General features: G+C 42.3%; 2 protein-coding genes across 3 annotated transcripts in view; both read left to right on the forward strand.

Annotated features, from left to right (window-relative positions):
- nrg2b (neuregulin 2b) overlaps positions 1-16,535 on the forward strand; it is a 61,423-nt gene extending 44,888 nt beyond the window's left edge. Inside the window, exons 6-12 of one of the 2 annotated variants that reach the window (XM_039813699.1) lie at positions 1,184-1,207; positions 3,940-4,042; positions 6,618-6,747; positions 8,189-8,316; positions 9,822-10,034; positions 11,572-11,755; positions 13,108-16,535. In XM_039813699.1, the coding sequence (XP_039669633.1) occupies positions 1,184-1,207; positions 3,940-4,042; positions 6,618-6,747; positions 8,189-8,316; positions 9,822-10,034; positions 11,572-11,755; positions 13,108-13,584 (1,259 nt within the window). In that variant the 3' untranslated portion in view covers positions 13,585-16,535. The remainder of the gene's footprint in view (positions 1-1,183; positions 1,208-3,939; positions 4,043-6,617; positions 6,748-8,188; positions 8,317-9,821; positions 10,035-11,571; positions 11,756-13,107) is intronic. The other variant, XM_039813700.1, reaches the window with a different exon arrangement.
- Positions 16,536-23,732: 7,197 nt separating this feature from the next.
- Positions 23,733-25,480, forward strand: LOC120566964 (N-acetyllactosaminide beta-1,3-N-acetylglucosaminyltransferase 2-like). Its single transcript, XM_039813702.1, has one exon. It carries the CDS (start codon positions 23,733-23,735, stop codon positions 25,062-25,064), a length of 1,332 nt encoding a protein of 443 aa, XP_039669636.1. The 3' UTR covers positions 25,065-25,480.
- The last annotated feature ends 130 nt before the right edge of the window (positions 25,481-25,610 follow it).

A 25,610-nucleotide genomic window follows, 5' to 3' on the forward strand; every position in this document is an offset into this window, starting at 1 on the left:
TACTTTTATACAGAAATAAAAATGCTCCTCCCTCCATCAGCTGTGTCACGCTCCTGTTACTGGCCCAGCAATCACAGGGGTATAAAATAGAGGGATACAAATGACCCTCTTCTCTTTGTTTCCAGGGGTTAAACACTGTCGCTCCATGCCATGTTGTCTCGCTTTGCTGTTTGTCTGAATAATGTCTTATTTAGACCAAGACCAGGTCATAAGATATCATACTATATGTGACGTCTGCTTATTTTGACCCCATCATCAGGCCTTGTGTCCATGCTGAAATCTGTCTGTGTGCTTTTTTTTATTTTGCATTGTGACGCTCTTTCAGTCAGTTGAAGCAACACTTTTCTGCTGTTTTGAATCCATGTTGATTTGTTACTGCCTGCGTAGTGCTACAAACATAAAGCACTGTCAAACTGTAGAGTAGTTAAGGTCAGGGTGGACCGAAAATTGGCTGACTTTTTGTATGGGCCTCTCTTTTTACAGCCGGTAATGCATGCAAAGCCTTGGAAATTAGGAATGCTCACATGATTTCTCTGTAAATCATAAGAAAGGTTATAATAGCTGTACGCAGCAGTAGTGGGACAAAGTGCATTACAAGAGGTATGCTGTAATCAATACAAAGGCACACAATTGCAATTAGTCAAACGAGTTATAGCACCCACTCCCATTCGCTGTGCCAGCCTCATCGACTGTAATGTGTTTTTATGTTGTAGAGTAACTCACTGCTTTTTATCCTTTTTTTTTTTCTTTTCTTTTGTCTTGTTTTTTTTTCTTTTTTTACTATTTCTGTCTGTTAACTCCAGAAATGATCTCTAGTAAATATAGCAGTAAGTGATGTGGCTTCTAGTCTTGCTGTCTTTGTCCGTCTGTCTCTGCATGCCTTTTCCTGCCTGTTGGCTTTCTCTTACCTTCTGCCTTTGGTTCATTTGATCCCTTTTGATTTAGTTTGGTTCAGTTTGTTTTCCTATCATTTCTGGGGGTCACAGAGCTAAGGCTGTCTGAGTTGTCTGTCTGTTACTGGACGGTACACTTGTCAATCACTATGATTGACAGCACTAATTAACTTGTGTCCTGGTTCAGCGTATCTAGGACATGAAATATAACATATCTGCTCCAAAGTGGACATTACACCTGACCCTATCTGTCTCTTTCCTTTTACCACGACAACTTTCTGCGCTGGCAGAGCTGCTCAGAATTGAATTTATGGGTATGGAACATTATTATTCATTTTGCTGTGCTTAAAGGGTTTGCCAAGATCCTCTCACAGTCACACATTATTGTGCCATCTTCTTTCTAAAACCAACAACTGGGTCTCCCTCAACCTGTCCCTCTTTTTCTCCTGCCCACTAACCTGCTTTTAAGACACGTAACCTTCCTCCTCTGCATGCACTCTTCTTACAGTCGGACACATTTGGAGAAGTAGACATTAGAGACACAAATTAACTGGGAAGGATACACTAATTAAAGAAAGTGCAGAGGTGAATTAAAACACAATTTACTAGGCCTGTTACAAATCAGAGATGTGTTTACCTAGACACCATATCAGAGCAGAAGATATCTTGTGTGTGTAGAGTTTCACATCATCGATAAATACAAGTATCTGGCTCGTCCTCTGGGCTTTGGCAATGAATATTGGCTTCAGCAGCCTGTCGAATAAAAACATGCAAGCTGCGAGTATTTTAGCAAAGCGTTGCCAAAAGTGAGCAAAAGGCCTGACCACATAGTCTGTCCTTATTATTCTGCCCTTGATTGACTCAGTGTCAGAGTCAAGAGCTCGCCTGTCCTAAATCATGATTGCTGTTGGCTCCACTGTGCCAGCGAGCTCGCCTTCCCATTTCCCTTTGCCTTTCTGTATCAGTACCCTGTGACACGCACACAATGCCGGGCCAAGGCTCTCGTAGGCTTGTCAGTCCCTACAGAGGCCCTTTATTTAGAACCCCCTCCCTCACCCCTCTTCAGTGGCGTGTCTAGGCGAGGGGAGACGGGGAAAGGTGAGGTGATGAATTAGGTAAAGGGGACAGTTATTTATTCACCAGCTTTTACCGTATTTTCAACAACAGATAGTCTTCAGCTATAGATCTCTCATAGATGTCACCGTGTTAAGCAGACAGCGTCAGTTTTAGTCCAACATGAGAAGAAACCTAGAAACGAACAGAATGTTTGTAAAACAGAAGGTTTGTGACATTGAAAAGCATTAATCTTTAGTGACTTTAATTTGGCCATAACGAACAATCCAAGGGCCTCTATAATCCAGTTTCTGTTGATAAGAGGACAAAGTCAGGGTATTGTGTGGTTTCTGGGGACTAGTTTCTCCCAGGCCATTCTCCTGGACACGCCCCTGCTCCCTTCTCAGCCCCCTCCTCCTCTCCCTCCCGTCTACATGTTTCCTCCTGCTCCTCCTTCCTCACCTCTTTTATTCCCTCCCTCTCTCCCTCATGTTCTGTTCTGTTTGTTGCTCCCTCTGTCATTGTGTCGTTGCGCTTTTCCGTTCTGACACAGAGTGTGACACCACAGCAGGCCCAGAAATCTGAATTAACCTAGTTAGACCGAGATGGCGAAGTATTCACCCAGCATCACCACAAACCTGTTAGAACTTAATGAGTTTAATGTAGTTCAGTGTAACGTGATCCAGATCTGTCTAGAGATGTTCCCAAAGGCAAGTTCTCACTATAACATTAAAAGTGCCGTAGCCAACTCGATCCCGTCGCCGGCAAACACTTTGTAGACGTCCCACACATCTTTTAGAAGTGTTGATTGGAGAGTTGTTAGTGAGCAAATGATAAAATATAGAATGAAAAAACAATTGTGGCTACTTAAGTAGTAGTATTTTCTTGTGTAGGTCAGTTCAATAGCTTCAAGGAAAAGTGAATTGTCTTTTATAGTAGCTGATATTATCTAAAGCCAAAACAGTCAAATTATTACTAAATATCAAAGGAGAACGCCGAAATAACGATTTCAAGTTATTGTAATACATTTTATGATAACTTCACTCCAACATCAGAAAAATAACCAATACCATAATAATTTGTACCCTGGATACAATGGTTTTCTATTTCCACCTGTTATTCAAGCAAAAATAAGAGAGCTGTGGTCACATTTTTGCAAGTAAAACATACATTCCTATACATTAACTATTATCATAACATATGTTTCATACAATGAAAAATAATAAATTAAAACCTTTAATACATTTAATTTATTAATGAATGTCGAAGTGGCAGACAAAATATTGGCAGTTTGGCATTTTTTTCTAAAATTTATGACAGTTTTAGTTCTGGTGAGCTTTGTGAATACTTAACCTTTTCATCCTCAGGCCATTGTGGTATCAACACTTTGAACAAAAAAAAATGCTTTATATAATTTCTTCATCCGGACGACTTGTCTTTTGATGATTCCATCCATACAGGCATGCATTCAGATCCCCTCCAGTGTCATCTAGCATTACATCCCCATGGCCATTGTAAATACACGTGTACAGGGACAGCAGGAAGTCTATGTCAGGATGTAGCTTTACAGCTCTGCTTTTCATCTTAATATTTATGAGCTTGTAGTATTACTCCTGTGTTGTAGCAGCACTGTTTGATTGTAGTACAGTTAAAACTGAAAGGCATGTGCCATTATAGATCAGGAGTTGTTTTATAGACAGCACAGGGGATAGGATGGCAGCAGATAATAGTGACATAACTGTTTCTGTAGTTACAGTCAATGGAGTAGTGCTCATGCTGTTCGTGTGTGTGTGTGTGTGTGTGTGTGTGTGTGTGTGTGTGTGTGTGTGTGTGTGTGTGTGACGGTGCGTGCGTGCGTGTGTTGTGTGTCTGTCTGTCTGTCTGTGCACATAATCTTGTCTGTCTTGTGATTGTCTGCAATGTGTGGATGTGTGCGTGCATATGAACATGTGTGTGTGTGTGTGTTTGTATGTGTGTGTGTTTCCATCCACAGAGGCTGAGGAAATCTACCAGAGGCGGGTGCTGACGATCACAGGCATCTGTGTGGCGCTGTTGGTGGTTGGCATCGTTTGTGTGGTGGCCTACTGCAAAACCAAGTATGTGTCTTTGACGGAAACATAAATGAATCCCTATCAATGAAAGGCTCCAAACCTTCAAATTAACCCACTGTAAAACATAATTTAAAAAAAAAATAGTAATAATATGCTTCTTTTCATGCTGTAGAGCAGTGGGGGAAAAATAATCAGATTCTTTTTCTTAAAGGTACTCTAAGCGATGTCACGCGTTTTTTAGGCTACAACATTTTTTGTCACATACAGCAAACATCTCCTCACTATCCGCGAGCTTCCGGTCCCCTGAACACACTGTAAAAAAACACGTTAGTGCGCTGAAGCACAGAAGGGAGGGAACGGGATGAGGAGGAGGGAGGAGCGAGTTAGTCTTCGTTTTGTTTGAAAATACTTTGAATGTCAACAAGAAGTAACGTCACCCAACGTCGCTTAGAGCACCTTTAAATAAAGGGCTAGATTTATCAAGCCGTTTGCGCCTGTTTCCAGGCGCTAATTGGTCGCAAAGACGGACGTAACCGATGCGGGCTATTTACAAACAGGGCGCACTTGGGTAAAATCGCAGATTGTCTGCCACATGAGCGAGAAGAGACAAGTTGCGCTTTCAATATGTTCGTGGGAGGGTCGTGGGGAAAGTGGGAGTTCCACCCAAAAAGGTGGGGAGGATAAGCGCAAAGTGCCCCTAATTATATATTCCGTGGTATTTACAAAGACTGTCAAAGTAGGCGCTCTTTTCTGCGGGGAAATTCTCCGCCTCTTAAAACCAGCCGCAATCGAGTTTCCTCGTAGACCTTTATGGCGCTGGTGAAATGGCAACAGTAATTTGAGCAAGACGAAGACATAGGCGAGGCTGAAAATATTTTTAACACAAGAATCACACTTTGTCTGTGAACACAACATCATTTAGCGTTACAGATCAAGCAGCCATGCAATATTAGAGTTACTGGAAGAAATCAAAGATGAAATTGAATCTCCCACTCAGCGTTCACATCCCATTCGCTACATTACAAATATTGGCATCAGGATCATTTCAAACAGTCATAGCATCAGCAGTGGGAATATGGCAGTCTGCACTCAGCCATATCATAGCACAAGTACCGCTTTGCTACAGCGCAATTTACGGGATAGTGGGCGGAGAAAGACGCTGATTGCCTGATGGGTGTCAGGGTTGATAAATACTACGCAAAATGTGGAAGCATAGCGTGCGCTATTACCGAACTCGCATAAACAGACGCAGAGCAAACTGCGCTAGTGTTAGTAAATTAGGTCCAAAGTGTCTTGTTCTACATGTTCTGTAGAAAAACGACTTCCTTTGTATTGGTATTCTAAACTCCGGTCAATTTATGAGAACTATGGTTAACTGCTCCTCAGATCTCTAAATCCAGACAACTGTCTGTCGAATCTGAGTTTTCTGTTGCACGACTAAAACCACTTTTGAACGTACACATTAGAGGATGGATACCCTAACCGAGCCCATCGGGGCTCAGACACATATTTAGAAATGATGTTCGGTTTCGGGTCAGGCTCTTTCACATCAGCGCGATAAGGCATTGAACATTTTAAATTTAAAAAAGCTTATTATGTAGGTGCGCGCCTGTGTTAACGTGCACTTGTTGCCCCGTGTGCGCTCATCTGTTGACATTTCCAAATGCCTTCCTACAGTTGCTTAATAAAAGCGGGCTTTCCACATAAACAAACGTACTGCATGTGTCATTAGTATGAGAATGTGTCGGGCTTGGGTCGGGCTCGGACATAAATATCTTAATGCCTGTCGGACGCGGGCCGGGCTCGGACAGAAAAACGCGGCCCGATCCGCACTCTAGTACACATGTTCCACCAAAACAAGTTCCTTCCCGAGGCTATTTTACAGAGGCGCCGTTGCTCCGTCCAGCACTTAGCGCCGTCCATGACGATTGTGATTGGTTTAAAGAAATGCCAATAAACCAGAGCATGTTTTTCTCCCATCCCGGAATGCTGTGTGGACTAGCCAGACCCTCCTCCACAGCGCTGTGGAGAAAGGTCTGGCAATGCGAGACTACATTTTACTAGACATAACATTGATAATCCGGACTACGACGGAATATTAACCGTTCATTAGCCCAATAGCATGTCTTTACAGCAGCATGGCCAACATCAACAACGGAAGCTAAAGTTACCCACAATCCATTAGGTGTATCTGAACTACGGATCTAGTAGTAGCTCAACATACATAACATTTGCTCCGCTCTTACATTAGATGTCCAAGGGAAATAATAACTGAGTGTCTACACAAATTCTTAACTCTCATTACAGCACAAAACAATTTCACTGAAAATATGAACATTACTGTACATTCTCAACAGTGTGTTTCTCTATGCTACCTTAGGGACATGTATGCTACCTTAGGGTAGACTACCTCGAGCCCCTGCCTGTGCCCACGGGGATTATTCTGCCCCGTTGACTTGGGTCGGTCACTATTTAACCTAATAATTCAGGCATACAGGAGGCCACTGCTCTATAGTGGGGTATCAGCGGTCTGCAGGAACATCAGCATGATCTCAGTCACTGTTCCTTGTTTAGCACTTTTGCCAGATCACTTATTGTTCCTTCATCACCACCCTTCCAGGAAGCAGAGGCAGAAGATGCACAGTCACCTACACCAGAATCAGAATCAGTGTGTGGAGCAACCCAACCGCATGCTGGCCAACGGCCCCAACCACCCCGGGCCCGGGCCCGAGGAGATCCCCATGGTTGACGTGAGTCCAAACAGTAGAAACACACAGCAGAGGCAGGTAGAAGCCATGCTGAGGTCAGATTTCACTGACATGCTGGAAGTGAAGTCTCATGCTGAGGAGAAACCCACAACAGGTCACTCCTGACAGGGTCAAGATTTACTCAGAGGCAGAGCTGCTCTCAAGACAGAAATATATAAATAACCACCATTTTTTGAGAAATGCAACAATATTAACTGACCAGATTGAATGTCAAAACAAGGAAAAGTTACTCATTTCATGGCAAAAGGGAAAGGCTGGTTGTTTTTTTATTTTAGCATTTTTAGCTTCTTCTTTTTTTAAGTCGAGACACTGGTTAAGCATAAAGTTTGTACCAGAGTCGGGACCAGAGACATTTTTGGCATCTGTGATTTTGTCTCAGCTACTGGTAGCCAACAGTAACAATAATTGGTACAACAATGCAATACATATACAATTTTCTGTTAGCTACCAATCAGGACGCATGGAAGTCACATTTTGTAATCTCCAGGCTGACTTGGCTTTCTTATCAAAGTGCTGCTGAAATACAGTAAAGCCTGATGTGTCAGTGCTTTTAATTAAATATAACTGTCCTATGAATAGGATTTTGGTGTCAAACTTTCCCAGAATACCCTCAGATATTCATAAATGCTAAAGGAGGAACAGAAGAAGAAAAAGAAGACACGAGAACTGGATGTCGGCTTCACCCGAGCAAACTCCACAGGAAGCCCACAGAGCCTCCTTAGATGGAGTCACTGGTAGACTTTATTTTAGCTTTGGCACTTAGATTTGAAGTCCACCAAGAAGGTTCTTTTAGCCTTCAGAGCAGTACTGCCTCCAAAAGAGTCTTTGTGTAAATAAAGCTCTGATCCACTGACAACAAAGGGAAATACGGTGGCACCGAGCTGACAGACGTTAAAGAGTGTGCAGAAACACCTACCATTCTCCGGGAGACACGATGTGCATGAGGCAGCATAACAGCAACAATTAAAGATAAGTAATGAGGACTTACAAAAGATCTGTGCAGGAGAATCCTCTCATCATTAGGTATCACTTACATATACTTTATGTTATATATCTATATGTGTTAGATAAAATTCATATACATCACAATGTGCAACTTGCACAAACAAAGGTTTTACTTACATCTTTAGAAATACTATATAAGCAGGTTGTACATTTTTATTCGCCACACGTTTGTACATTCTTTCCTTTGTATTTTTTTATTTTTGATTAGTTCTTGTATTCTATCTCTTGTATATTCTGTATGTGTGCTGTGTGTCTTATTTTTAGCTGCTATAGCACTGACTTTTCCCAATTTGGGATCAATAAAGTCGAATCTTTTCTAATCTAATGTACGATACGTTTCTTATTAAAACATAAGTAACAAGTATTAAAATGTGTGTGTTTGTGTGTGTGTGTGTGTGTGTGTGTGTGTGTGTTGCAGTACATCTCCAAGAGCATCCCAACGACAGAGTGTGTGATCAGCCACGGAGCTGAGGGTGCAGGCAACTACGCAGGCAGCCGAATGTCTACGCGCTCCCACCACTCGACCACTGCCTCACATGCTTCCAGGTAGATCTGCCACCCACGCACATCCAGATGGGCACGTATACACATAAAAATGATAGAATTTATATGTTCCTTCTTACAGTTTCGTTTATTTACAGTTTTCATAGGGACTATTTCTTTTGTAGAAAGTAGCTCCAATGAGAGCTGTTGGCAGTGAGGTATGTGGATCATCCAGAGTAACAGGATTCATTTCTGGATAGAAATATTCATGGTATATGTTTTTTTTGTTGTCCAAAAATAATACGAATTCCATTCACCTCTATTATATTGTGATAGCAGCAGAAATCTTAAAGACTGTTTTCTGAAAACATGGACAGATAAAACCAATTCTACCTGCATACAGTAGGTAGAAAGTAAGTATGAAAAATGTGATTTGGTTGAATCAAACTTTTAACAACTTTAACAACTTGTTGGCAGTGTACTTTGACTTGTTTTGAAAACGTTGGCATTTCACAAGTATCATAACAATATCAACCTAATCAAGAGGGGAAAAAAACTCCCAGAGACTTGCACTGGAAAGTCACACCAGTGGCAGATTTTTCATTTTATGAAAGGTAACATTTTATAGCTAAATTATGAAAGGTTTCCCCACTGGAGGGAAGAACATTGACTCTACAGACTCACGGAAGCAAGCTTTGATATACTGTATCATCTTATACTGTAGCTAACACGCAAAGAATTGCCCATTTTAACTTAGGGGCCACACGGAAATGCTTTTTTGTGTAAACGCACATGTTTTGCATCGTTTTGGCCGATCGTCCAAACGAATCCTGTAAATATTCTTGAAGCGATGCCAGGGATGCCACGATGCCACACACAGAGCAACATAAGCATCCCATACATCTCATACTGATTGACATTCAATCTCTCGTTTGGTTCACCAACTCCTGAGAAACATATGGGTGTCTTTAGCCTGTTGATTCTCCACTGTCGTCACCAGTGTGTACTTTGTCTAGAGTCCTGTAATGTTGTTGTTTTTATTAGATACCTGTATCGGAAAAGCCTAAAATGCTGGTATCGGTATCGACAAGTACTGGAGTTTATGCATGGATCCGATACGTAATTTAGCCCAGAAGAAAATCTACTTTAAAGTAGTTATGATCTTTTTCCATTATGACTAACAAACTGGATAATAAAAGCAAGTTATTTGGTGTTAATTGTTTTGTGTGTTGTTCATGCAACAAAGTTTAACAACGATGATAGCAATTATATCAAATCCATAGAGGATAGTAATATACAGCTGTTTAAACATAATAAAATATATGTATTTTTTTAGTTTTTAGTTCAGGTATCGGAATCGTTATTGGGAAGGAAAAAAATGGAAAATCGGAACATCTCTGATTTTTTTTACAAAAACCATTACCTCGTGGTGCTTTGATAGACAAGGCATGTGCACATTTTTGCAGTATAGTCTCTTTAGCCAGTATTCCTCCCTCATCTGTATTGTCCTGCCTCCTCAGCGCTGTTGTAACCTTTTAAACTTGTTCTGCTGACACCCACACCTGCAGACACGAGGAGCAGACGTGGAGCATGGAGCGAACAGAGAGTATGAACTCAGACTGCCAGTCAGGTGGGCTGTCCAGCTCTGTGGGAACCAGTAAGTGCAGCAGCCCGGCATGCATGGCGAGGAGGGCCCATTGGGGCTGCACGGACATGTCTGGACCGGGAATGCAGTACGGGGATTCCTACGACTCTCTAAGAGACTCGCCTCACAGTGACAGGTAGGCGAGGTGGTAGTGTGTGTGTGTGTGTGTGTGTGTGTGTGTGGGGGCTTGTTTAACTATATTCATGGTGTCCAAAAACCAGGAGTCAGTATTCTTGTGGGGTCCCGACAGCTTTGCTGGGCCAAAATGCTGGACCCCACAAGTTTAAAGGGCTATTTCAGGGTTAAGATTTAGTTTTAGGATTAGGGATAGAATTGAGTTAATGGTTTCCTACATGTCCCAGAATGTCCTCTGACTAATTAACAGACTTTCCTGTATTTAGCCCATGTTTGTATTACCTGTGTGCACAAATGACTTTTAAAGGAATTTGTTAAAAAGAATTAGGAGGATTTTACAACTTTATTTTGACAGCGACTTGTCTATACAACACCCAACCCTTCTTATATAATTTCAAACTCATTTAGAGTTCCAATAGATTTTAAAGCTTTAGTGCATAACTTTTTTTATGTTAATTCAAGACATTGCCAAATGAAAAATCTATCGCAGAAAATCTAGTGAAGATAATGACCTCTTCTGAAGACTCCATCATCATGTTTTTTTTAAATCCTCCGTGTCCTCCTTGGCTACTAGCAACTGTGTGGAGGAGAGGTGGGGGTGGTGCGCGATCATGGAAGGCTTGTATCATGTGGATGTGCCGACAGTTCTGTTGTCATTACTTAGAAATTCCTCATGGGGGAGACAGAAACTACGCACTATAGCTTTAATAAAATTCATTATGTAATTCGTTATAGGCATGAATCATTTTGGTGCTGAATTGACTTTAGTGTTTTAGAATTTGGGATTTATTCTGTGGCAAAATGAACAACATTAAGTTCATTAACAACAACTAGACAACTCAATGAGGTGCAGCAGTCTGCGTGCGAAGGCACGGACGGACTGAGTGGGTGGCGATGTGGCTCAGCAGTCAACAGTAACACTGGCAGTAACACTAGCAGTTAACACTGTGGTTTCATGGCAAAAAAGATCCTGCGTGGTGCGTCTGAGCCAGCCTGAGCCAGCTGGCTGCAGTGTTTCTGTGTGGAGTATGTATATTTCCTCCCACAGTCCAAAGTCTTGCAGGTCAGGTGGACGGGAAACTGCCTGTAGGTGTGAATGTTGTTGTTTGTCTGTGTGTGGTGAGTCCTGTGATTGACTGGCGACTTGTCCAGGGTGTACCTGCCAAGGTGTTGCTCATGCATGCTGGGTAGGCCCCAGCGCCCCCCGGCCCAGCAGAGGACAAGTGGTTTAGAAAAGATGGATTTAACTCTCTGACAGAATGACTTATAGCTACTGCTATCAACCTTATCAAAACTCTTGGTGATGTTTACGCTAAGGTCGCTGGCAATCAAACTACTGTACCTCAGTGCTACATTGGAATACACAAACAGTTCATTCTTCCTTATTGGTCGTTTCAGTATCTATTCGTCTATCATCTCTTACAATTGTGGCCAAATGTGTGCTAGTTCTAGTGGACTTTGTTACGTCAGCACTTTTGCTATGTGTTCAAGGTGTGATACAGACACTGCAATAATCTTCTGTCTTCTTTGCTGTACAGGTATGTGTCGGCGCTGACCACGCCAGCGCGCCTGTCTCCCGTGGAGTTCCACTACCCCCCGTTGCCGCCCCAGGTGCCCACCTTCCACATCACCTCGCCCAACACAAGCCACGCCCTCTCCCTGCCCCCCGCCGCTGCCGCCTACCACAGAGAGGACGACCAGCCGCTGCTACGATGCCCCGATGTACGTAGGCAAATATAGTACACACATGTCGATGACACGTCCTATAACAAGAGCAGCTCAGTGATGGTGACAACATGCAGTTCAGTCAGTTAACGGAAAGGGCTGGTTATGGTCTATTTTTTGTCATTGTCAACCAATCCCACGAAAAGACCAAAACCAGCAATGCTTTGTTTTGTGACTTCCCGAACCTGTCTGTGGCACTCAGACCCAAGCCCGTGTATTCCTACTCAGGATGTAAATCTTTAAAAAAAAGTGTTACAAATATTTTATTAAAATTTTTGTTTTTAAAGCCAAAATAATTTCCCAAAACACTGGACACTGGAGTTTTTAGTTAGCGTAAGTCAAACAGGAGTAAATAGTGCCTTTGTTGGGGACTATTTCCAGCAGCAGAATAATACACATTTTGTGCTCTAGTCACAGCAGCAGGACGGTGTATGTGGGGTAGGGGTTGCACAGACTAGTCGACTAGTCAACTTGTCGACTTTACTGCTCCAAGTTTTGAGCTTGACGTCGACTCACGCAGACATGCAAGAGCTACGGTGCTAATGCTACAGCCTGCTGTCGAGCATAAGATCAATTGATTATCACACGGCGCCCAACGCAAGAGGTTTGAGTAGTGCTACACTTAAATGGCCATTGGTTGCCAATGAAGGTGGACAATAGTCGTTGCACTGACTGTTACGGAAAACATTTGATTGACTGACTTTTATCGTGGAGATACAAGACGCAGCGTCGATCATACTTACAGGGACTGGTGTGCGTAAAGTTACCACTGGTAAACCCAGTAGTGTGACTAGCGGTGTTGAACCACAAACTGAAAAACGGTTAGTTACACTCACTGCAAACGCGCTTGCTGATAAATTGGGACAGGTTGGCTAAGCTACACAAAGCAAGCGTTTTAAGAAAATCAATACAAGGGTTGATATTAAAGGGTGATAAAATACAGGTGCAGAATCCAAAGCATTCCCTCTGCCTGTGATTTATTTAATGACTGAAAATAATTAGTGTGGACTTTAAATATGAAGTCATGTAACCCCTAATTTGGCATCAGCTCAAAATAAACTACAGTGTGTGTGTGTTCATGGTAATTTAGGAACATGTCAGCCAGTGCAACAGTGTTTTTAATAGTTTTGGAACAACATGGGAGCTCTGTGGCATGGAGGCAAAGACACTGTATATCAGGCTTTAGATAGATCTACTTGTTAGCAGGATGACTTCATCGTTGGTTTTGCTTTTTTTCCTTCAGATTTGTTTGCGTAGGCATCCACCGTGCTGGAGCTCCTTTGAGCAAACCTCTGACAAAATTCCATATTCAACATCTATCAAATCCTCCACTCTTTTTTACGTTTTAGGATGGAAGTTTATACAGGCAGCCCCGGCGTCCGCGGCGACCCTACCTGACGGAGAGCACCGGAAGCCTACCGTCCAGCCCCTACCGTCTCGCCGACGACGAGGCGTACGAGACCACGCAGGAGTACGCCTCTTCGCGGGAACCCATCCGGAGCCGGCGCCGCCCGCGACGCAACCGCCTCAACGGACACATCTCCCAGCGGTCAACGGGCCTACGGGACTACAGCTCACAGAGTTTCAGCCAGTCAGAGGAGGAGGAGGAAGAGGAGGAGGAAGAGGACGGCCACGGGGAGAGCACACCTTTCCTTAGTATGCAGAACATGAACATGGACCCGCCCTTAACCCTTCCGGGTTTCCGTTCGTCTTCTGGTGCGGACACACGGACTCACCGCGGGCTGAGTCGGCCGGGGACACGCAGCAACGGGCAGAGCCGCGGCTCCCAGTCGCAGCGCTCCAAGGCTGACAACATGCACCTTTAAGACTTAACCTCCCCCCCCTGCCACCACCCACCCCTCCACCTCACACACTCCCCTTCCTCCTACAGTACACACAACCAGTGGACTAGAGACCTGCACCTAGGAGAAATATTTTTATTTTGTATAACAGACAGATATTCTAAACAAATGAAATATTTATTTTCATTTCAGCAAAAATTGTCTACTAGCTAACAGCAAAGACTTTTTTTATAACGGGGGGGGAAATATTTATATGTAAAGTTTTTTGATTTACAGCATTATGAGAGATGAAAAAATAAGAGAATTACGTGCCAATTTTTTCACAAGTTAGATAAATAGAATAATATTGTGGTGCCTTTTGCTGTATGCTGAAGTCGGAGGTCCCATTGAGTTTTTGTAGCCTTTCTTATAAAGACTCCTCGTTTTTATAGAGACCAACCATATTCCTTCCTATTGCTTTGGTTTTCTCTCTGATTTGGGATCTTCCTCTTTTTGAACTGTGATCTGATTATGTCATCATGCAATATTGATTCCTCCTGTGTAAAAGGTGTCTGTTTACATGAGTATGATCCACGCGATGCGCTCGTTTCACAGGGACATTGGTCACTGACGCAATCGGAAGTGTAGGGTAGTTTTTCTCGGATGATTTTTGGATGAATCACATCGGCCATTTATGTCCTCGTTCGCTGCCTGTCATTTGTTGTTATTTCTGTGAAAACGAGAGTGTTAGGAAGTTGTTGAGGGGAAGTAACTCCAGATTCCTGCGTAGGTGTTCAGGGTGCTGCAATGACGTTGGTGTTGTGTGTGTGTGCGTGGCTGTGTGCCTGTGTGTGTGTGTGAATGTGTGTGTACGCGTGTGCGTGTGTGCATGTGTGTGTGTACACCTCATGAAACCTAATTTGGTTTGGCGCCTCCGTTCACCTTGGAATGCGTGGTCTCTTGTTTGACTGACATGCTCCTCTCACCAATCCTCACGCTGCCAGAAGCTTCATTGCACTGTAAGAACCTCCCTCCGTGAGCAGTCATTGGCCAGGGAGCTGCCAATCCAAACCGAACCTAACCAATCCAGTTGTAATCCAGCCTGACTCTGGCCTCCCGTGGACTGCCCAGCCCGCCCGTTTCCTATGCCAGCAGCTTAGAGCCGCACTGTGTCTCAGGACTTCCCCATCGCATCACAGCCAAAAGACTCAAAGCAGAGAGCGCACGTCATCTCAGTCACAGTTCAGTCCGCAGGCCAGATCCACATCCCCTCACTCTCCTTCCTGTCTGTCTGTCAGGTTTGTTGCATTCACTCATGGCCATGATTAAAGGAGCGTGGGTAAAAACTCTTGGAATCAGAAAGGTGATTCAGTTGCTTTTTTTTTACTTTAAGAGGTCGTGTGTATGTGTAAGTGGGCATGTGTGTCGCTGTGTGTGGGTCACGATGAAAAAATGATGCGGAGACCACATCTGTTCACTATGTTGCAGGGGCATAACTAGGAAAATTCTGGGCCCCCTGAGAGGAAGATATTGCTCTGGGTTCCCCACGTTTTCTTTTTTTTCTTACTAATATAAGCCTGCTACTTTACGGGCCCTCCCAAACTGTGGGCCCCTGGAATCACCACCACCTTTCACCCCTGTAGCGGTGACATGGCTCTAATGGGAAAAAATCGCTTGCAGGTCGCTGCGTGCAGGTTCACACTGCTAGAGAGTGAGTTTCTGAGTCTGATTCTACTTTTTTTCTTTAGCTCACAGCCAAACGGTGGTATATGATAATACTGATTACTGCATCCTTGATTTGCATTCCTATACCTTTATTGATTGAACTTCTTTTGCTTGGTCATATTGACTGAATGATCTGTTATCTGTCTGTCTCTGTCAGCCCCCTCCACCTCACATCGCCCCCTCACCTTCATCTCGTCTTTCTCACCCCCATCCCCCCTTCACAAGCAACTAGCAGGTGAATTTAGGCCCCATCTCCAGATGAGTATACTGAACAGCACACGAACAGTAGGCTGATCAGGTCAGAAACTCTTCACCGTCAGATACACGTCGGGCTTAGAGACCCTTTCAAGCTCACTGAGGGGAATGATACTGTGTCAGATACAATATGTGTCCCTATTAGAGTTAATTTACAATAAGTGGAGTTTTTGTTCTTTTTTTTCCACACAGGAGATGCATGGATCACAGATATAGAAAGTATTTTAAAAATGGTGAAAAACCCCTTCAGATTCAGGGGAATCATTCTAGAAATTTATTTAAAAAAACATTTTTGGGTTCATGGCCCAAAAGGTCTGGATAATTATGTCTTACTATCACTGTATTCAATCTGGGATTTACAATGTGGAAATACTGCAAGTGAGGGTAGTGTGCTTTTAGAGCTAGTTGAATTGTTAACACCCCCCCCACCACACCCCCGCCCCTTTCCTCTTTTTCCTCACCCTGCACTCCCCTATTTTCCCTTTACATACACATATACAACACACACATGTTTCACACATCATACACTCCTCACACTCAATGAGCACACACAGACACACAAACCATTATATGACACACACACACAGACACACACACACACACACACACACACACACACACAGAACCCTACCATGTTTGTGTTTGTCAAGCAGTTTGCCTTTGTCTTTTTTACCTCCCGACTCCCTCTCTCCTCCCTCCTCTCTCCCACCCTCCCTCCCCCTCCCCCTCCCTCCTCCCCCTTTCCTCTCACCCCCAACCCCTCTGCATGTCCTAGTGGTACTGGTAGTTGGGTGCATGGAAAAAGCAGCAAGCAAATCGTTTTTCCACTCGGTGAAAAAAATAAAAATGTGTCTTCATTTTAACATTCAGCAATAAATCCCCTTTCTCTTCATGTCCATCATTCTTGGAATATGCTAGAAGATTTTTTGCAAGTTTTATCAAAAACATACTACTTGTAAAAGAAGACAAATCCAAAACCACCCCTTCATATGAAAAATAAAACTTTATTCCTACCATTTTGAAACAGTCCTGTCATCTTTAACCAAAAACAACTGTTTGTTGTTTTTAAAGGTCCCATATTGTAAAAAGTTAGATTTCCATGTCGTTTTTGATTATAAAGCAGGTTAAGGTGCTATATAAACAGTGTGAAAGTGCACACAGCCCGTATTCAAAAAACTGTGACTTTAAACGAGCCGTCGGGACTTCCGTACAGTTGTGATGTCATGTCACAACTATGCTATATATATATAGGTAGAAAGTGCCACTACAGTGCCAGAGATTCCCCGGCTGCAATGATGGTGCAGCGATGCAAAAAGCACATCATGCGTATGACCTGGAAACGCTGACCAATCAGATCAGACAGGGATTTTTCCGGAGCAGAGCTTAAAGAGACAGAGCGTTTCAAACAGGTATATTCAGACAGTACGAGAAAATGTATGTTTTTTAAACATAAACATGCTCTAGTAGAAACCCAAAATACAAATATGAACCTGAAAATGAGCACAATATGGGCCCTTTAATTTACAGTTTAGAATCTGTTGTTACTTCTTTATTTATATAAAGAAGTGGTAATAAATTAAAAGTGCACCAAATGTACAGTAAGTAAGTTATGACCAGTAGATGGCAGCATTCACCATGTCTGTAATTTGATGTGCCATGGACTGAATGGTGGTGCTTTCTGTATGTGAGTAGAAAAAGGTTGTAACTTATCATACTTGAAATTACTTAGTATATTTCATACTACTCCAAAATGTTTTAGGGAAAAAAATAATTTGGATACAGAATGTTAGATAACGGCTCATTTTACACAATAGCTTCACTTTCATTCAAATACGGGTGTGATTACCAATAATACTATCTTTTGGCTGTATTCTATTTAGTTTTGCCACTTCCAGGGTCTTTTTACTGTGTATGCTAGCTCACTGTCATGTCTTACTGGTACACTTCAATATAACAGTCATCGTTAATCAGCGATATTGGCAACACCTGTGATTTTCCTGCTATGAGGAGCCAAAATGTGCCGCTGGTCTGTGCCTATATTCAGACTGTGTAATCAGTGTTGTATAAAGTACTAGAAAGCAATACTTGAGTAAAAGTACAAGTATCGTACTAGAAAAAGACTTTGGTAGAAGTGGAAGTTACCTTTTAGAATATTACTTAAGTAAAAGTCTTAAAGTATCTGATATATACTGTACTTAAGTATCAAAAGTAATTTTCTGATATTTAATGTACTTAAGTATTTGAAGTAAAAGTAAAAGTTTTTTTTTTTTTAAAAGCAAGCGGTTAGAACTTTTATTGTGGCTTTCTTATAGTAAAGCATAAAGCATATTCAGGGTTCCCATATCTTCTTAATCTCACTCATCAAATCAAAATCACATTCTTTTCTAGGACTTTTCAGGCACAATTTTAGAGCTGACATCAATGTACAGAAACATTTCTTGCAACACAGGTGTATGACGTTATCTTCACCACTACCCTGTTCACCGAGTTCACCACTATCGTCGGGGTGGTCGCAGGGCTCAACATAAAAAAAAATCCCCACTGGCCCCCGGGGCCAGTAGATCAGAGTTTTGCTGGCCCCTTCTACATTTTTACTGGCCCTGAAAGAAATATCATAGGTGTGATTGGAAAAGGACAAAAAAGCAGGAAGATATACGCCGCACCTATGCTTTAGAAAATGGTTCTAACCCAGCTAGCCACTGCCACTGGATGTTGTGCCATTAGCAGCAAAGCTAAGGGGTCATCAACTACATTTTTCCAAGGGCCAGAATTTTTTTAAGCAGACACTCCAGGGGCCGGACTTTCAAATAGAGAAAATTAAATTATACCTAATACCATCATCTTGTTTGATATTTTCACTTTCTTACTAAATTAATGCTATATTTTTTTACATTAGTAAGCAAACCCCTAAAAACATGGAAAATCCATAATGATAACTAGATAGGCTACTTAACTAGAAAATGATCTCCGATTAGTCCTGTATGCATAATTTGAAATAAGACAATTCTGTTGCTAAATAATACAACCGGCAACATCGTCAAGAATGAAGAACGCGTCATTCACGTGCATATTAAGTAGCCACATGTATTTGTTTTGGTCTTATAATACATCCACAGGTTTACCGCTCCAGCGGAGAGGGTGGCTCGTTTAGACAGCAGCTACGCTTACAAGAGTTTGTCCAAAGTTCAAGATTGGTTGCAAATTAAGACAAACAGTTAGACTACAAACTGACATCTTTCATTTTAGCTCGTTTGTAAAGTCGCTATTTGCAGAGTAGAGCTGTGTTTGCACAGCGCGGTGGACGAGAGTGGACAGCGCAGACAGATCAGACTGAGATATGGTTTCTACGTGTTTCTGCCTGTAGAACAGGTGCGTGGGTTATTGATAAGTATTGACTCTTTAATCATGGAGGTTTTATTGTAGGCTACTTACTTACAGTAACGAGTGTAGCGTTAGTTCATCTGCGCCATCGGCAGTAAATAATCCTCGGTAACGTTTCCAGTCAGTACATGTGCTGCGTGAAGTAACGCACACACCAGTGACTGTGGCTGCAACCAGCCCGACATACGTTTTTACTGGCCCCGGGCCATCGGGCCATTGCTTATGTCGAGCCTGGTCGTCTACGATAACGGGAGGTCCTCCAGTAGGTGCTCGTGCTTCCATGGCGGTTTCAGTTGTGCGTCCTCCTCCTCCTCCTCCTTTAGCAACAAACAAGCGCTGAAATAGAGCGCGCGGCGTGCGGAGCGTGCGTAATGCAATCTAGGAGCAGTGATTCGCCAAACCTCCCTTATTGCAGTCGCACACATTTCTTCTAATTTTATTTTTTAGTAACGAGTAACGAAGATGCTTAGTGGAAATATAACGGAGTAAAAGTATACATTTTATCTAGGAAATGTAGTGGAGTAAAAGTGAAAGTTGACATAAATTTAAATAGCGAAGTAAAGTACAGATACGTGAAATTTCTACTTACGTACAGTAACGAAGTATTTGTACTCCATTACATTACAACACTGTGTGTAATACACATATACATTGTCTGTTTAAATTGATTGTTTATAGTTATAAGAGGCATTTCAATCCAATAGATTATATTACATGTTAATTTCTTAAAAACATGCAACAGTGTCTGACAGATTAGACTTTTAAAGCTACTTTCACACACCAGCTGATGACAAATCTGACGAGCACAGCGAGGACTCGCACCCCGTTTACACGTACATGGTTATTTTGAAAAACGGAGACATTTCCCTTTGTTTACACGCAAACGGAGAATTCGCCTCTGAAAACGATTCTTTCTAAAAACTCCGGCCAGAGTGGAATTTTTGGAAAACTTCGTTTGCATGTTTGCATGTAAACTGAGAAAAACTGAGGTTTAGGCAGCCAAGGTCTGCCTTAAGCTTGGTTGTGAGGGCGGCGCGGGTAATGTCCTCCTTTTGATGAGGAAAATCATTGGTAGATGCGTTGGGGTAGTGCTCTAAAAAAACATACATGTTATGGTCTAAGACAGTCCAAAACCCTCCAAAATTAAAAACTAGAGTGCTAAAACTCAAATTGGTGATGTCATCAAGCACAAAGTGTGGAACTGCTCCATAGACAATACATTTGGAAAGATGTTATAGATGACACAAAGAACACCCAGGGGAATGCATGGGAGTATATGTTACCTTTTCTGTGTCAAAACTGAGAACACAACAAAAGGATAAAGCTCATACATCGGTTTCTTAGAGAGAATAGCTGCTGTTCACGAATGTTGTTTGAACGTCTCTTGGCCATTTGGAACACCATATTGGAATTCTTAACCCTCCTGTCAAATTTGACCCATTTTCAAAAAGTTTCTACATCACAAATTTGGGTTTCTTTCAACCAAATTGTCAAAGAAAATAACATGGATGGTTCCATACAACGCTCTTCACAAGTAAGTACACTCTTCATTGAATTTGGGTGTTTTATTCTATTTTATAGCATTTAAAAAAAAAAAAAAAAAAAAAAGAAAAGGACGTTGAAAAAAGTGACAAAAATGTCAGAAAAAGTGACAAAAATTGGAGGAAAAAACTCGACAAAAACATTGGAAAAAGTGACAAAAAATTGACAAAACATCGAAAAGTGTCAAACAAAAAAAGAAACGTTGAAAAAAACTGTTTGAATTTAAACGACGGGAAGACAACACAAGGGTTAATTTAGTTGATGTTCCCCTTTATTGACTCTTGTTGCCAATTTTCTCTGGCTTTCTTTTGACCTCTCTAAATTGAACAGGAAAACCCAGAGTGGGTTTCCTTACCTGAAAGTGTTGCAATAGAAAGGTTTCAGCATGTCATTTCAAGCACTCAGGTGTCTTCCACACTATACCTGTTTTGCCTGATGAGTTGAATGGCCTTGGGAGGGACGAGGCAGATACATAATGGCATTTTCTATAGGGGATTTGCTACTTCAATAGACCTTTTGAAATAAAACCGGTTTAAGGAATACAGTCACTAGACTCGCACTTCTTGGCCTATGAGTCAGTAACAAAAAGTAAAGGTCTGTTAGCTTCCTATTTAAGTCTCTCTCATACAGATTGTTCTGTTGGCCCTTGTTGGTGGCTGATATTACACCTTTACTTATCACCGATGAAGGAATAACATTTCATTCTAGTTTGCTCTCTTTTTTTTATCACTGGACGTGTCCCATGTCCTCTTTCAACTGGATCAGCAGCCTTATTTGTCAGTGAGCCAGATGACTTTAGTCTAGAAAAGAGAATCTTGACTGGGACTTTCTAAATTCCATCTTGTGAGAAAGGAAATCTTTCTTGATTTTTTTTTTCCTTCTGTGAAATGAGCTGATAACGGGGCTGTCAGACTACTAAAGAGGACCACAAGCTTTGCTTATCGAAAAGGATTTGGTGAAAGTGGGAGTCTTCACTTAAAACAGGTAAGCAAAGAAAGCTGCCAGCACTCTAGGAGAAGATGATCACATCTCGGTAAGCTGTATATCATACCGTAAGATTATTATTATTGACACGCAGATTTTGTGGACTGAGGTCATTTCTGTATTCATCTGCTGATATAACTGCTCCTTTTTAACTCTCTTTTGATCGTTTCAAAAAAAGTTGAGCTCGGAAGTTCATTCTTGACCCGGGGGACAGCAGTTGACAAAACAATCTTAACCACAAGGTCCATTTGGTAGCTGATCTGGAGCCATTAACCATATCACATGCCAATATTTATGAAGAGATGGAGTTAGCTTAGCTGTAATGGAATTGTAGAAGCACAAGATCTCATAGAAATGGGTACTGTTAAGTGTACCGTAAGTCTGTGCTACCAACATTGCCATCTTGAGTTCAGCTTGCTTCACGTTTTCTGCTTCTGTCTGTTCTTTCATGATGAAGGATGAAATCTCCCGCGTGCCCTTATGTGCCTCTTGTGGGCGATGGCGCCGCTGTGTTTTGATGTGCTGGGTGATGTCATTTTCCCCGCCGTGCGCTACATTAAAATCAGTGCGACACACCTTACAAAAAGCGTGGAGGTTGTCGATATGACTAGGTAAGATGCATGTAAATGTTAAAATGTACAGCTATATTTCGATTTCTTTGCGGGAACACTGCCTTCATCTGCCATTCTTATCTGCTTGCTTTCGGGTCTGAACTTTCCGCGAAGCTTGCGCAGAAATCAACTGCGCAACTGGGTTATAGGTTGCCAGGTTGAGGTGACAAACGGGTTGAAAATTGGCAGCTATGTGTTACAGTCATTGTGAGCCTTTTAAAAAGGCCTAATGAGGAGGTAGGCATAGTCCTGTAGTTGATGTCTTCACTTCTTGGTGCAAAGAGTTTTATTTAGGCTATTGATTAACGTGTCCAAAACTAAAGATATGATAATCAATTTTCAGGAGAAGGATGTTGAGATTGTTTCTCAATATAAAAACTTGGGAACCATTAATGATAATACATTATGTTTTGAACCCAACGCAGACACTGTTTGTAAAAAAAAAAAAAAAAAAAAAAAGTTCAGTCCAGCAGAGGCTTTTCTTTTTAAGAAAAAATAAATGATTCAATGTGTGCAATGTTTTAATGACTTTGTTTTATCAGTGTTTTGTCAAGTCTGGCCTCATGTCTTGCTTAGCGGCTTGGTATGGCAGGCTTCCGCTGGCTGGTATAAACAGGTAAATGCAGGATATCTATTGTAAGCGTGTCACCTGCAAGGCTCAACAAATTCTCAACTCAAGTTTCGGCATTCCCAGAACCAGGCGTGTTAGGGCTTCTTTTATCCCTGTGGCCATTGAGAAGCTTGATTTATGCTCCTTCATTTACTTCCTTACCTCCTGATTTTATGCGTATCTGTGTAAAATAGCAGGATTAGCTTAGATTGATCATTTATTTATTTATTCCATTTACTTGTATATTTACTTGTCTCTGTACAGCACTTGACATGTATTTATTTACTGTGCTGTTTCCAATGTTTCCAGTTAGCTTCTCTTTCAGTGTTAGCCTGGCTCCGCCCTCCTACGTACTTCCGCTCAATTTTCATTTTCCATCAGTACTACGTCTGGGTTTGCGGTATATTCTTGGGTTTTTGGTTAGTGGTGAAGGAGTTGGCTAAGGCGAACACTAGCGATGCTAAGCCGATAGTTGTTGTTGTCTCCCCTCTCGTTAGCCTGGTCCTACCAGACAGTACGTAGGAGGGCGGAGCCAGGCTACCAGAGTGGCTCTGGGCAGATCCAATAGTTTTAAACTTCAACGGAGTACTTCAAGGAAGTTAACACTTGTCAATGGAGAGTGGCCAGACTCTCTGTACAAATGAAATGGACCAGAGTCTGGTTGGACCAGGCTAGTTCAGTGTGGCAGGTGTACCTTATGTACCTTGCATTTGTGGTGGGGAATTTTGTGTTTGTTACTGTTGTGCTGTCAATGTTTTTTGTTCGTCATGGTCCTTGATGTGATTTGATGCCTGCTGCAGATCAAATTTCCTTCGGGATAATAAAGTTGATACAATCGGAAACTCCAGTACATACTAAATGGACCTTTTGATGAGATTGTTTTGACAACTTTCAAAGATAGCCTCCCCCCCTCTCTTGCCTCTTTCCTTTCTCATGACTTTGTTTACTCTCTGTATACTCTGTACACACCGACCTTTTCATTTCACAGTACATTTACTGTATTTTGATACTCAAAGCTATGTCTTTTTTTTACACTGATTTAAGATTTGTCCAAACTAACACACTGTTCGTGTATTTGCAGTTGAATGGCGTGGTGCTACTATCGCTGGCGGAGAGTGTTAATCTGTGTGTGCACACCATGCATCTCCCTGGCCCTGCTGTTCGTCTACGTTACCGTCATGTTGTGTATGGCCACGAATGGAACAACAACGTCGGGCCTGGACGCCGTTCACTTCGTTGCCTCGGGAAACAACCCTAAAACTTTCTGGGAGCTCCACCTGCATGGGGACGCCTTTTGGAACCGTCTCCAGCGGACCCTGGACAACCATTTCAACCCCATCCTGTGCCTCAACAACACCAAGAGGGGATTTGAAAATGGTACATTTCACAAGCCCCTACTGACGCAAGGTTTCTCTAAAGTTATCAACTCGGACAGCACGAGGAGAAACTTTGACCAGCTACCACAGCAGATACAGGAGTTTATAAGCCACATGCAAAGGAGAGACTACCCAGCCCTCCTCCAGCCAGATGGAGTGTGTGGAGCTGGGACAAAGGAAGAGAAGGAGGCCCCTCTGCTTCTCCTGGCCATCAAGTCAACAGGGCAGAATTTTTTTAACCGGCAGGCCATTCGACGGACCTGGGGCCAGGCAAAATGGGTAGCAGGACCGAAGAGGAACGGAAATGGAGGAGAAGGTGGAGGATACGTCCGTAGGGTGTTCCTGCTAGGCAAAGGAAGTACTGAGGAACTGGGTGTGAATGCATCTGTGTTATTGCAGATGGAGAGTAAACAGTACGGAGACATTCTGCAGTGGGACTTCAAGGACACATTTTTCAACCTCACCTTAAAAGATGTGCTCTTCTGGAGCTGGTTCAAACGCTCGTGCGGCCGGACTCGCTTCGTCTTTAAGGGGGACGACGACGTCTTCGTCAACACCCCCAAAATGATAAGCTACCTCCAGGACCAGCTAAAGAAGCCACGAGCACACAAGACACTACAAGACTTCATGGTCGGAGATGTCATAGCTGCAGCTGTACCGATCCGTTTCAACAAGTCCAAGTACTTTATCCCAGACAGTTTCTACAAGGGCTTCTATCCTATGTATGCAGGCGGTGGAGGGGTGGTGTACTCAGGACTGTTGGCCAAACGCCTACACGACATGTCTAAAAGGCTTAACCTGTTCCCCATCGATGACGTATATGTGGGGATGTGTATGGTTCGGCTCAACGCTCACCCTGTCCACCACCCTGCCTTCCTCACGTTTGACTTTCCTAACAAGGAAGAGGAGGAGCTGTGTTCCTATCACACAATCCTATTGGTCCACAAACGAAGCCCCGACGAGGTAGTTAAACTGTGGGCCCATGTGAAAAAGACACAGGCACAGTGTTGGGATGTGCCCCTGAGAGAGGCAAACAAGTAGAAGAACAAACTGGAAGACCGTCCAAAGTTTCTCTATTGAACGATTTTGCCACGACGGTCTGATAAAGTTGTAAAGAGGTGACACTGTATTAACTACACAATATGTTATGACTTGATGCTGTAAATCAATATCATGACTATCATCATGTCTACTCATTCTTGAAATTTTTTCAGTTATATCAGGGACCCCTAAGCTGAACGAGAGACCAAGTAGGGACCCCCTACCACATATAACGTATAAAATTGAGCTGCATATTAAACTGTGCAGAATGGATCAAATGAAATGGCAATTATATATGCATCATGTTTTAATGTCAAACATACATCTGGAAAGCACAGTGACTCCTTGAGCTTAACTGTATGGCTACCAGCGGCTAACTTACCTATAGTAAGCTTATCTTTAATGTGTAAATACATTTTTTATTCACTTATAGGCCAATTTATCTTTGCTATTAAAATTTCGCATTCATATTAATGTATATTTTCAGACTTATTTTAAGTTTTGAAATAAGAAACATTCAGAAAAATATATTTTTTACATAATTTG

This window comes from Perca fluviatilis, chromosome 10, assembly GCF_010015445.1.
Source record: "Perca fluviatilis chromosome 10, GENO_Pfluv_1.0, whole genome shotgun sequence".
Classification (NCBI taxonomy): domain Eukaryota; kingdom Metazoa; phylum Chordata; class Actinopteri; order Perciformes; family Percidae; genus Perca; species Perca fluviatilis.

Bases quoted from the DNA above. Each gene is read 5' to 3' on its own strand.
- LOC120566964 (XM_039813702.1), top strand. From the start codon at position 23,733: ATGGCGTGGTGCTACTATCGCTGGCGGAGAGTGTTAATCTGTGTGTGC.